The sequence below is a fragment of the Capricornis sumatraensis genome, chromosome 2, assembly GCF_032405125.1.
Source record: "Capricornis sumatraensis isolate serow.1 chromosome 2, serow.2, whole genome shotgun sequence".
NCBI classification, from domain to species: domain Eukaryota; kingdom Metazoa; phylum Chordata; class Mammalia; order Artiodactyla; family Bovidae; genus Capricornis; species Capricornis sumatraensis.
In genome coordinates, this window is record NC_091070.1 from 168,197,489 (window position 1) to 168,210,395 (window position 12,907).

Sequence of the window (12,907 nt, forward strand, 5' to 3'; positions counted from 1 at the left end):
AAAACTTTAGCAAGGAAAGGCTTGCACTGGGTTTTAATGGCTGATTCATTCCCTACCTGGTGGAAAAAAGGAGAAAGGGCATTCCTTAATGGAGGAAGAGCAGGTGAGTGTGAAACAGCAAGCTGTGTTCCCAGGATGTGTGGAGCCTGGGCTACGAGTTGCTGTGAGAGGTGAGGTTGGAGAATTAGGCCACAAAGACCTGTCAGGCCTTGTGAGCCATCCTATGGAGTCTGAATGTGATCCTCCAGGAAATGGGAAGCCATTGGAGGTGTGCGAGGAACAAGAGCAGATCTGTAAATGAGAAACTCAGTAAAGCAGTTCAGTCAGTAGAGAGGTCCCTTATGTGCAATTAATTTCCAGAATATGCTTTCTTATTTAAGAATGATTTAACTCTGCATTTCAGTCAGCCAGGGTATCTTCAGACAGAGTTTCTCAGGAACACTAAAGACATCTTGTTAGCTATTAAAAGAGAATATAATAAAAAAGATTCCTTTTCATTCTGAGCTACAACAACTATCAAGGTTCATTTTCCCTACTACGGGTAAAATGGTTTTTCTTATTTGCTTCAAGTCATTCTATCTCAGAGTAAGAAGCTCATTTCAGAATCTAGCAGGAGTCAGTGGTTACCTGAAGAAACTCGGTGAGCTGACTCTCCCACTGATGTTTCCTTCCCCACTGAGGAGAAGGTCATTCAGCTGAATGAGTGGTCTACTTATGACATTTTCTGCAAATAATTAAACACCACACTCCTTTTGGCTTGGTTTACTTTTTAAAGGCAAAATCTACTCTGATTTGCAAATTGTTCCAATTACATCAGTGCCATGCATTTTGTGCAGCCTTTAGAGTACCCGTTGCTAAATCAGTGGTTGGTGGGAGCTCTTTTCAACTATCTAGAGGCATATGCTCATATTCATTTCAGAATAATAAGATGTTTAAATATTTATTTTTTTCCAATAACTGGATAGGCCTAGGTTCTTCATTTTAATAAATTCTGTTCAAATAGCATTGAGTCACTGCTTAGAATACATTGGCACTGAATTTCTTTTATAGTAATGATATTCACATCAGAGACCCATACTTTAGCCCTAGCTCTGCCACTCTGGGAAAACTGCATGACCACTCATGAATCCCTTTTGATAATTGTTAAGTTTTTGTTCTAGTCCTAAAATTTTGAGTATGTTGAAGAGATCTGATTAGTACAAGAATGTGGAAATGAAATAGTTACAGAACTACAAATTGTGGCCTGAAAAATTGATATTTACAATATGTAGTTATTCTTTTTCAGTGACTCCAAGCGGTCATAAATGGGCTTATTTTAGAAGAAATATAAAATATTTTATAGATACACTTATGCATTCAACAAATATTTATTGATGGCCCATTATATGCCAGGCTGATGATTTAATGACAAAAAAAGAAAAAAATTCCCCATCTCCAAGAGTTGATTGTCAAACAGGAAAAGCAGACAATTTTAGACAAAAATGACAATAAATTTGTATTGTATTATCGTGGGAACCTGGTGATGAAGACAAAGCATATAGCTCAGATCCATCATGGGCTACAAGTCTGGGAAGGCTTCCCTGCTGATATTCTGTCTAAACTAAGACTATACATGCCTGTGGCTATTATTTGGGAAACTATATTGAATAGAGCATGCAATGAAAATATTTATTTGTCCCAGGCCCACACTATGAGTTTAAGACTAAAACAGCTTGAGAAGAAGAATCTGAGTACATTTCACAGAAGCCCCCACTCCCAAGTTTTTATTGACCATTTGATCATAAATTTACTGACTCACAAGGGAATTCTCTTGAATCACAAGGTGTGGGTAATAATATTCTTATTTAAGAAATCATCATTCCATGTCTTTCAATATGTAAGGCCCTTCACAGCTGTTCAAAGGCTACTTAATAGATGTATAAAAGCTTTTCAGAATAATTTATTGATTAATGATGGGTTTTAACCTTTCAGTCTTTTCTCATCTCTAATCTCTCTTTATCCCAGCATTTGGAGGACAGGAATTATACTGAGCTGTGGTTTGACCTTAGAGGTTATGAAAAGTCTCCTCTATAACAGATGCTGTGTTTCAGGACAGATCCGATCGCAAATATTCTGTCTTGTGGCCAACACGATTATGTTCGAATTCATCATACCATGAGTTACGAGATTTGGTTTGTAAATATAGTCACCATATGTTACAGAGACAGGTGAACAAGGTAACAGGGTTAGCTCCCTTCAAGAGTCCAGGGGATCCTATGCCATTCCAAAGGAGAATCATAAAGAGATTGAATATTTTGAATTTAAAATCAATTCATTTTGAAGTTGATTTAATATTCAAGTTGTTAACTAATTATTCACTGCCTGTCATCTATGTTATATATATAGAAACACACACATATATTTAAAAGGGTTAATGAATAATGGAATTATAGTTTGAAAGTTTTATAACTTCTAAGGTAATAATAGTATTTAACCTATTTTATAGATGGAAAAGATCACAGAAATCGCCTCCTTTTTAGTGCCACTGCCTTGATTTACTGTTTCTTGGTTTCATATTATTATTCAGCACTTGCTTCTTTATTAACCTTTCTTGCTTCTTTGTCTTTTCTTTCCAGTTAGATCAAAAAGGTTCTTTGAGGGTAGGGACTGTGTTCTTCCAGAATTCCCTGTAATTTTGCAACTATTAGGCCTTCAGTGAATATTTACTAAGGGCTGTGAGTAGTTCAAAACCCAGAAACAAATCAGCTACAGAACTACACATTGTGATGATTAAAAACGTATCAGATGATGATTCTCAAACTTTAATGTGCACGGTAATGAGGGAAGCCTATTAAATTGGTAGATTCCCAAAGAGTCTTATGTTTTAAATTATTTCTTCTTCCTTTCCATTATCATTATTAGGTGGAGTAATAATAAACCAAATTTAGGAAAGACGGGACATACATGGGCCTGGGACTGCCCTAATGTTTCTTGTAGAGAAAGGACTTGATGTAAGGTACCCTCAATACACCCTGCTTTCTTCTTTCCTTCCGTAAATACTTATTGTGTGCTGACCAGTGGCCAAGCATTAGGCTTGAAGTTAAACTCTTCAGCAAGAGGTATAAATATTTGCTGTCACAGCACTTAGATTGTACTTGGGGGGAGGGGAGACAAGACACAAATAAACTTTCAGATTATTTCAGATATTGTTAAGTATTATGAGGGAAATAAAACAGGCTGGTAAAATAGAGAATGACTGTTGAGAAGGGGGCTATTTAAAGAGTGTGATACCCAAGAAGATGATATGTGATCTAAGGACTAAATGATCAGAAGGAATCAACCATGTAAAAGATCTTGGGCGAGAGCTTTCCAGGGAGATGAAACAGCCAGTGCAAAGGTCCTGAGGCACAATGCATGTGCAAGGATCAGAAAGAGGCCAGAATACCTGACACTTGAAAGACAGCCAGGTCAGACTCATCCATTAGGTACAATATGGGCTTTGGCATAACAGTATCTTGGGATTACTTCTATGGGAAGTTGGAGAAATACTCATAGATTTCAGAATTAAGAAAGGTTAACTATTTTATTAACCTTATAAGAATACTTTTCCAGTTTAAAACAACTACATTATTGGAAATTTTTGCCAATAAAAAGCTGTTCATTTCATGATTTCTTTTAGTTGATGCTTTGTGATAACAGAGTTTTGTCATCATTGGCACTTTACATTTTATAGTACTTGAACACTGCAAATGAGTCACTTTAAATTTCTTTGAGAACCAAATTATCCTTCACTGGATACCTCAAATATTATAAAAAAAGTCTAATGAATGATATAAACTTATATCTAAGAATGTATATACCTCTCTAAAAAAAGAATTCTTATGCCATAATTTCAGAGTAAGTTATATGGCATATACCTTTTTAGTGAAAGAGGAAGGAGAGTGAAACAGTTGACTTAAAACTCAACATTCAGAAAACTAAGCTCATGGCAACTGGTCCCATCACTTCATGGCAAATAGGTGAGGAAACAAAGGAAACAGTGACAGACTTTATTTTTCTGGGCTCCAAAACCACTGCAGATGGTGACTGTAGCCATAAAATTAAAAGATGCTTGCTCCTTGAGAAAAAAGCTATGACCAACCTACACAGTATATTAAAAAGCAGAGACATTACTTTGCCAACAAAGGTCCATCTGGTCAAGGCTATGGCTTTTCCAGTAGTCGTATATGATTGTGAGAGTTGGACTATAAAGAAAGCTGAGCACCGAAGAACTGATATTTTCGAACTGTGGTGTTGGAGAAGACTCTTGAGAGTCTCTTGGACAACAAGGAGATCCAAACTGTCCATGCTAGAGGAAATCAGTCCTGAATATTCATTGGAAGGACTGATGCTGAAGCTGAAACTCCAATACTTTGGCCACCTGATGCGAAGAAGTGACTCATTGGAAAAGACCCTGATGATGGGCAAGATTGAAGGCAGGAGGAGAAGGGGATGCCAGAGGATTAGATGGTTGGATGGCATCACCAATTTGATGGACATCAGTTTGAGTAAGCTCCAGGAGTTGGTGATGGACAGGGAAGCCTGGTGTGCTGCGGTCCTTGGGGGTCACAAAGAGTCAGAACTGAACCTTTTTTTCCAGTTTTGAATTCTTTTTTCAACTCTTGCATTAATTTGTCTTAGCATTCCAACTGGACATCTACTAATTAATAGTGATATTACTATTACCTCTAAGCAGTTTGGTTTTGTCTATATAACTGAGTGCTTAAGGAAAGAAAGAACCAAGGCAAGCATGCCACTGGTACATGTAAAATCCATTCTTGCTAAAGCGAGGAGAGAGCAGCTCAGCTTTAGACCCTATGATCACTTCTCTTGACAAGCCATTTAAGCAAAGGGCAGCCCAGGTGACAAGTTGGCCTTCTGTGATAAGAGCTCCTGTCCACTGGAAGGGCCTCCCTTGTTGCTGCACTGGAAATGGGAATTGGCTCACAGTTTCATTTCACAGGATCCAGCAGGTGGCCAATGACTTTACCTACCTGGAGCCAACCCAGTCTGGACATAGAATGTGCTACATGCCCCCTCCCACTCTGCTGGGAGAATTGGTGCTTTCCTCTGAGGGTGGTTTGATTTAGTGTGTGTGTGTGTGTGTGTGTCTGTGTGCAAGCACATGCATGTGTATTTTAGTTTGATTATACATTATGCTGCAGTTCAAAGGCTGAAGTTTCCCCAAACCATGAAACTTGGCTTCTTTGCTTAGATCTGGCAGATCTGATTAGAAATCAATGGCTTCCAAAAACAGGGACCAGGAAATGCCAGGATGCAGATACAGTAGCTGCAGTAACAGACATGTAACAAGATGGAAATGAGTTAGTGGGAGATTTGTAGGGAAAAGTTTAGGGGAAGGGTTGGGAATGAAGAGAAAAAAAACTAAGACAAAGTGAAATGGCTTCATTGTCACAAGATATTGCAAAAATCCCTCACTTACTTAGTTATACTGGAATTACAATTTCCGCTCACATCTTTGTGAAAGAGGAAGTATGGAATATGACCATGCAAAGTGATATTTTAAGCTTCTACACATATTGCTCATCACTGGCTTGACTTGCGGCATGTCTTTCAACAAAAGCACATAGTGATTTAATCTCAACAGTAATTCAGTCTGCAGCGTATAAGACAAGACTATCATTGCAGACAGGCGGTAATTTGTGAAATTCAGGTGTTGGGGATTAGGACCGCCTGTTGAATTTAATCTTGGAGTTATAATGTTAATACCATCATGTAACTGATCAAAAACACTACATATTTATCAGACTTTGGGACCTCCAGCTATGGAGATGTGAACGTTTTCCTAAGTGGTATCTGAAACCCTCTCCAGATTCAGTAAATCAATGGGAAATAGAAAGTCTGTTGAAATTCCGATTCAATATGTAGCAGCATACGGCTTGGTCATCACAGTCAGGACATCCCATAAATTTTCCTAAAGCCTGATGTGAGAGTGAGGGGCAAAAAGCAATCAGAGCATCATCTGGCAACACAATAAGAATAGAAAAGCTTTCATTTCTTACCTTCCTCGGTATTAACTGGAAAGAAAATTCCCAACAATAGTCTAACAAATGATTTCTACCTCTGCTTAAGCAAGACTATATATAGGAAAATCGCAAGTAAACCTTAACAGCAACTGGGAGAGAACATAAACATTTAACATGTGTACCTTCAGATAGCCATTGGAGATGAAACTCTGCCCAACTTCCAGTCAGTAAACAGTAGCCGTAAAGTGACTACTGGCTTCACTGGTGGTTCAGTTGTAAAGAATCTGCCTGCCCAGTGCAGAAGACACAGGTTCGACCCTTGGGTCGAGAAGATCCCCTGAAGAAAGAAATGGCAATCCACTCCAGTATTATTGCCTGGGAAATCCCATAGACAGAGGAGCCCGGCAGCCACAGTCCAAAGGGTCGCAAAGAGTCAGACATGACTTAGTGGCTAAACAACAACAAAGTGACTGCATTCTGAGCAGCTTACATTTCATTCGGTGGGACAACTGCAATAATGCCTAAAGAGAAGGCGCTGGTTTTAAGACCTGCATTTGTTCCTTTGCTTGAGGCAGCGTAAACTTTTTTGAACCCTTTGGGTATGGAATTTTGTGAGAAGTTGGTTTTCTAGAAAAGAATTTCATTAATATTATCTACAAAGACCTTCCTGGTCACATTTATAATTCTCTGCTAAGAATTCCAAGGTCTTCCACACATATCCATCCTTCACAAAACACTTTACAGTTTACAAAACCCTTTACTACAGATTATCTCAATCTCTCATATATAGTGTCCATATTCCTTTCCTAAAAGGGCTGTTCTTCATTTTAATGAAATATAATGCTGATTCACTGAAAATGAAAACCAGTATATTAGTGTGAATAAACACTGTTTTGAAAAAGAACATGAGGGCATCATATTTTGCCTTAGGCTATCAATATTCTTAGCTAGTGCTGGTCCAGCAGGAGAGCACAGGAAGGGAAGTACTAGCAACATCTTCCTAAAGGTAGATCACAGCTTTCAGCAAATTTACCTTTTGACATCCCTGTTAACCAAAGTTTCACAAATGCTTGCCATTTCCATTAAACCACAGCCATGAGAATCCATCATGTTCAGTAGATTCATCATAAACACATAAACACCACATCCATCCACAGTCAGAAGTCAGTGCCCAAACTTTTCTAGGACTCAGCCCTTATGGGTTGCTTGCAGATACAAAGTATGTAATCAGTCAACAAATTAAAGGTAAACAGAACCCTTAACTGTGAAACTGACAGCCATTTCTACTTTTGATTTTAAGATCTATCACCAGACCCCTCCCCAGCAAATCACTTCCTAGCAAAATCTCTCCCTCTTTTCTGCTTCCTGAATCCTTCCAGTGCAAGTTCCACCTTTTCAAACAAACTTTCCTTAATCCTACCAGAGCAGAGATCTTTCTCATCTCTGTATTCCAACAATAATAACTGTTTATATCCAGTATTTCCCATACATTTGTATTTACCATCTATCTCTGTCATCTATCTATCCATTCATATTTCATGGTATGTTGTTTTTTCCCCATAGGCATTCAAAGATTTCTAAAGGTTGGGTCTTGCCTTAAATTCCTTTGTACCCTCCAAACTCCTTAGCATTATACATTGCACAAGTGAGTAGAAGTATTTTGATTGCCACTTTAAAAAGTCTGACTTTTTCATGCATGACAAAAGCCACCTTTTCACACAAAAGGAGCGCCTCCTAAATATTACTTTGGTTCACAACCATAAAACGTAGTAATACATAAAGCAGAACAGTTGGGTGGTTTCAAGAGGTAGCTTTATAGAGCATATATGGAATGGAATGGTGTTTTAATAAAAATATATTAACAGCTTCAAATAATGGGAAATACATTTAAACTGTATTAAAATATCTTTTTAGAATCAGGAAACTTGATTACAATTCTCCCAGAGGCTTCACACTCTGAAACCGGAGATTTATTATTCCAGGGAAAGAAAGCTCAATTTCTTTAAAATTCATCTTATTAATTATTAGCCAAGCCATGCAGCGGCTTCCCGGAAGGCAGAGGAAAATAGGCCCTCAATGATGAGTTTCAAGCCAATGGAAGCTGAGTTTGTGCCTCAAGCCTTCTGCGCCTGCCTGGGCACTGCTCTCCAGGGCTGTGGTAATTCAGCCCTGAGCATCCGAAGCAGAGATCAGATAGGAATCTGCGAGCCTGAGCAGCGGCCGGCAGAGGACTAGCTGCTATTTGGCTTCTGGCACCCTGTCCGAGGTAACCGCTCGGACTGGTACCCGCTCGGTTCCCCGGTCTCCTCCCATTAGGGCGCGACTCGGCCGCCAAACCCGAGGCTTCAGGAATCCAGCACCCAGCAGTAGCTGTCGTTCCGGGGATGAGCGGTTCTAGTTCCAGGGACGGTTCCTGTTAGGAAATTAGGCTTTGGGGTGCACCCATCTCATCCCTGCTCCCTAAAAAACTTTGCTACCTTCTCCAAATAGAAATGCACACCAAGTAGTAACTATCCCATCCCACCCCGCAGGGTCCACTCCCCCTTTCAGCCTCCGAATGGCACCTACTCACGGCGCCTCCCAGCCCAGGGGAAGGGGGCAAGCTCAGGTGTGCGGGATCCCCAGGCTGGGTGGCGGGCAGGCTGGCGAGCGAGCTGTCACCTTGTGGTCCACTACGCCGAGGTATCCGTCCAGTGGCCGCGGTCCCGCGGGGGTCTCCGGGCGCGGCGGGGGGCTGCTCTCCGCCGACAGCCGCGAGCTGAGGGTCGCCGCTGCCTCCTGCTGCTGCTGCTGCTGCGGGGGCCGCTCCTTCTGGCCTCCGAGGCTGCTGTACACGAGCAACAAGCTGGTGCACATGGTGGTGAGCGCTAAACACACTGCCAGACCATGGCGCTGCGGGCGGGCGGGAGAGAGCACCGGAGAGTCTCTGAGCGCCGACCCGGAGGAGCGCGCCCGGCGGGGACACCGGCGCGACGGTCAGACAAGACGGGCGGGGGAGGTCGGCGACGGGGGCTGCCTGGCTAGGTTTCTACCCCGGCCGCGCACAGCCCGGGCAGAGAAGGCACAGTCCCCGGGGGCAGCGCAGGGGATACTCCCTGCGCGTCGCTGCTCTCGGCCGCCACCGCCTCCCACATCTCCTGGCAGAGGACAGGTGGTGCGCGGCGCTCGGCTACGCGAGGGACAGCGCTCCGGCGGCGGGGGCAGGGGTGGGCTTGCACTTTGGGAGGGGGCCCTCTGTCCCCAGCTCGGCTGCTGGAATGTCTAGCCTCTCCTTTCTGGACCCGTGGGGCTCTACCTCGGCCATCCTTGCAAGTTTGAAATACGACGAGGAAATCAAGAAAGTCGGCAAAGGTCCCCCGCTTCCCGCCCCTCTTAGTTTTTGCCAAGCTGTTGCTTTAGGGCAATCCCCATTCCCAAGCAAGACGCCCACCACTCCTAGGTTTCTCTAGCTCTCCGCTGACAGCTCGGAACTCCGGCCGGAGATCCCGGAGCCCAGCAACCCGAGTTCCCGTTCCGGCTCTGGGATTCCGAGCCTAGCAGAACCGAGGAATCGGGAGTAGACCGGGAGCAGGTGAAAAGTTCTCCCTTCGTAACGGGGGATCTGGCAGCTCAGGGTTAGGCGCCCTGGAGCTCTCCCGTGCGACCTGGGGACGCTGCGCCCCGGGATCCCGCCGATGCCCAGAGGAGTTACAGCAAATGACTCACCACCAGGGTCTTCATTTTGGGCACTTCTTTTGTGCGGAATCCTTAGGCACACGCGTCCGGGGCCACTTTTTCTTGGAGGGTTTCCATCGTGGGTGATGGGGCGAAGGCGGCTTTGATTTTCGCCCGGCGGCCAGCCTCGGCTGAGTGAGCAGGGGAGCCGCGGGACCCAGGAAGCGCCGCTGTTGCAGAGATTAGAGACAGAATTAAAACTGAACCGGACCCTCGTAGTCTCTCAGCGATCTACACAACTGCCGCCTGCCGCCGCCTGCTGGGTCCTAAAGACCTCTGCATTCCCCCCTTCCAGCCCCCAAATAGTAATCTCAGCGGAGTAGAATTTCTTGGGCGAGAGAGTTAACCGTGCCAGTATACCCACCTCTTAGTCCAAGGGCTTATTTATCTTTTATGAAGTCATCAAGTAAAAAGGAAGAGGGAATCCAGTTGGATTCTGAACATGATAGCCATTTGAAAATTTGCAAACTAATATTTCTGTTTTGTGATTTCGGTAACAACAAATCAACAACCGAAATGTCAATGGCTCTATTTATAGAATTTGCATTTATGTTCTTAGCAGGGAGGAATCTGTCACGAAATTTTTTTTTTCAAGTAAACTAATTAATATTTCAGTTTTCCAAATTGTAAGCTTTCTGATATGCTCTTCCCCTTAATTTTACTTTTTAAATTTAGTGATTCTCATGCAATCTTTATAGCCTCATTTTCATCCAAATTATTAAATTCATTACGTTTTAAACATTTTAATTAATTTTTTTTTATCAGAACCTTGAGGTTCCTAGTGTTCATCTAAACTATTTAAGTGTTAAGAACATTCAGCACATCACATCCACAGGATTAACTGGACCTGTAGATTCTTCTTAATTTAAATGAAGGATTTCTGGCTGCTAGAGATAGAACTGTTTACTGCTTATTTTGTAAGAATCTTAAGGCCTTTAGTGCTCTCCTTGTGTTGTCCTACTGCACTGACAGTGTATAATTTCACATTTAGAACTCCAATTGAAATTTAAAAAAATAATTATTTGTTTTTTTCTCAGGAAATGCATATCAATATCTTGTTTAAAGAATGGTCTCCCCTTCTCCCACCCCATGTTGAATTACAAATGGCATTTGCTAAATGTCTCATTCAGTTAGAAACATATTTCTTGTGAAATTGCTCAGTGGGAATAGTTGTCTTAATGTATTACTCAGTTCCTCACCTGTAGCAGTGTAATGTTAAAGATTACATTAAGATGAAAATGATCAGCAGACCAACTGAACCATAGGCACAATAAGAGCTTTCTCAAGGCCAAAGAAGGCATTACAATCCATTTTTTAATCTTCACTAATCCATTGCTGGACTGATGATACAACAGAAACTATTTTTAACTTATGAAGCATCCTTCTATACTCAGTATTAAGAAAGTTAAAATTAGTCAGTGCAACAATGACTATCAATGCTATGTGTTTGGGGGGAAGTGAAAAACATATGGGATTTAGCCTTTCAAGGAAGAACAAAAATTTCCAAACAGTGTCCAACATGGCCAGCCTTGAAGCTATTTATTCAATTTGTGCTTTAGGCATGAATAGTACCAGTTGTTAGGGCAAAAAAAGCAGCAGCCAGAGGAGAATCTTATCGGGTCTTGGCAATTCTTTATTGGATGGTTGCTCTTGACACTCAAATTAGGGAAACAAAGGACCAACTTGATGAATTGGTGCAAGCAGATTATCTGTGTTTCTCCAGGGCTACTTTTGAGATGCTACTAGACATAGCTTCTGCATTTTTCAGAATGATTCCCCTTCCATCTAGTATGTTGCCCAGTGACCAATAAAACACTTCTAATATATTTTGCCATGCCAAACAGAGCCATCATATTTATGATTTAAGCTCATGGCAGCACGTTGGACATCTGTTACACAGTATGTCTGACCAAATTCATTAAGCTTGTGCTTTTTTTTCCCCTCTCCTGGGATAGCAGTTAGCAAGTAGCTCGATCTACTTATGAGATGACCAGGATAAATCTGAAAGATGTAATTCTGAAGTTGATTTGAATAATTTCACGGTCTCTGGCTTTCAAATATTTGATTAGATTGACGCAAAGGTTTTAGGCACTGTGATCCGAGAAACAAATGGACAAGGGGCCTTGGGGAGGGCAGATAAAACAAGTGACAAAAGTGAAAATCCTTGTGCTGTTCAGTGTAATGATCATTTAATGATCATCTCCTATCTGGTGGTTTTATATTAGGAAATTCAGAGAGGAATAAGACATAGATCCTGTCGTCTAAGAGCTCACAGCCTAGGGTGTGTGTGTGTGTGTATGTGACAAGTTTGCAAGCTGGTAATGAAAGATTGAATTAAACATATATTTGTCAAGTGCCCACCATATTAAGCATCTCCTCTGAGTACCTATTACATGCCAGGCGTGGGGATACCTGGATAAATAGACATGCTGCCCTGAAGCAACTCACAGCCTATTATTCCCAAATAACTGTCATGAATCTTTATATTACAAAGAATTAGAAAACAATCAAAATGTTTGGCTTGTTTTTCAACTTCTGAGTGCTAGCTTATTATTTCCTGAGGGGCTCACTATCTTAAGGGTATCCACCTCTGTTGATGTAACTTTTTGCACACTTTTAAGTTAGTACTTTGAAGAGCCAGAAACAGCAGAAAATAGGCAGCATTCACAGACACTTGATTGACTTGGAGACAAGTAGACAAGTCAATAAAGTTTTTTAGTTCATCTAACTTGTCTTGTTCAATACAAAGTGAGTCGAGGAATCACAATTTGCTTCTCAAAATCCAGCTGAGATGGATTTCTCACCATTTAAAATTTTGCCACAGTTCTGCCTCTGGTGCCATCACATCCAATCAGACAGATTCTTACATTTGAAAGAAAATGAAAGGAAAGACAAAGAAATCACGTGTTCCACTATGTAGGTTATGAGGCAAACTGAAGGTAAGGGTTTATGAAATAAAGCATGTCATAGTTGAGAAGGTGGGATCTAGAGGTTGAAGGGAACGCCTGCCTGTACACAGGGCCACAGAGGCACCAGAAAGCTACCAGGGAGAAGGAAAGACAGATTGCTGGAAACTAGTGAGCCCTGCCCATGACTGCTAAATGACCTCTCAAATCAGAAACAAATGTTTCAAACATTCCAAAGATGTATGAAAAGCAGAAAGCAACATAGTGTAAACTGCATGAAGG

At 41.7% G+C, this 12,907-nt stretch overlaps 1 protein-coding gene across 2 annotated transcripts in view; it reads right to left on the reverse strand.

The window, feature by feature from the left end:
• ST6GALNAC5 (ST6 N-acetylgalactosaminide alpha-2,6-sialyltransferase 5) overlaps positions 1 to 9,725 on the reverse strand; it is a 214,942-nt gene extending 205,217 nt beyond the window's left edge. For both annotated transcript variants that reach the window (XM_068966578.1, XM_068966579.1), the window contains exons 1-2: positions 9,711 to 9,725; positions 8,667 to 8,897 (exon numbers count right to left, since the gene is read on the reverse strand). In XM_068966578.1, coding sequence (XP_068822679.1) covers positions 8,667 to 8,897; positions 9,711 to 9,725 — 246 coding nt within the window. The remainder of the gene's footprint in view (positions 1 to 8,666; positions 8,898 to 9,710) is intronic.
• Between the last annotated feature and the right edge of the window lie 3,182 nt (positions 9,726 to 12,907).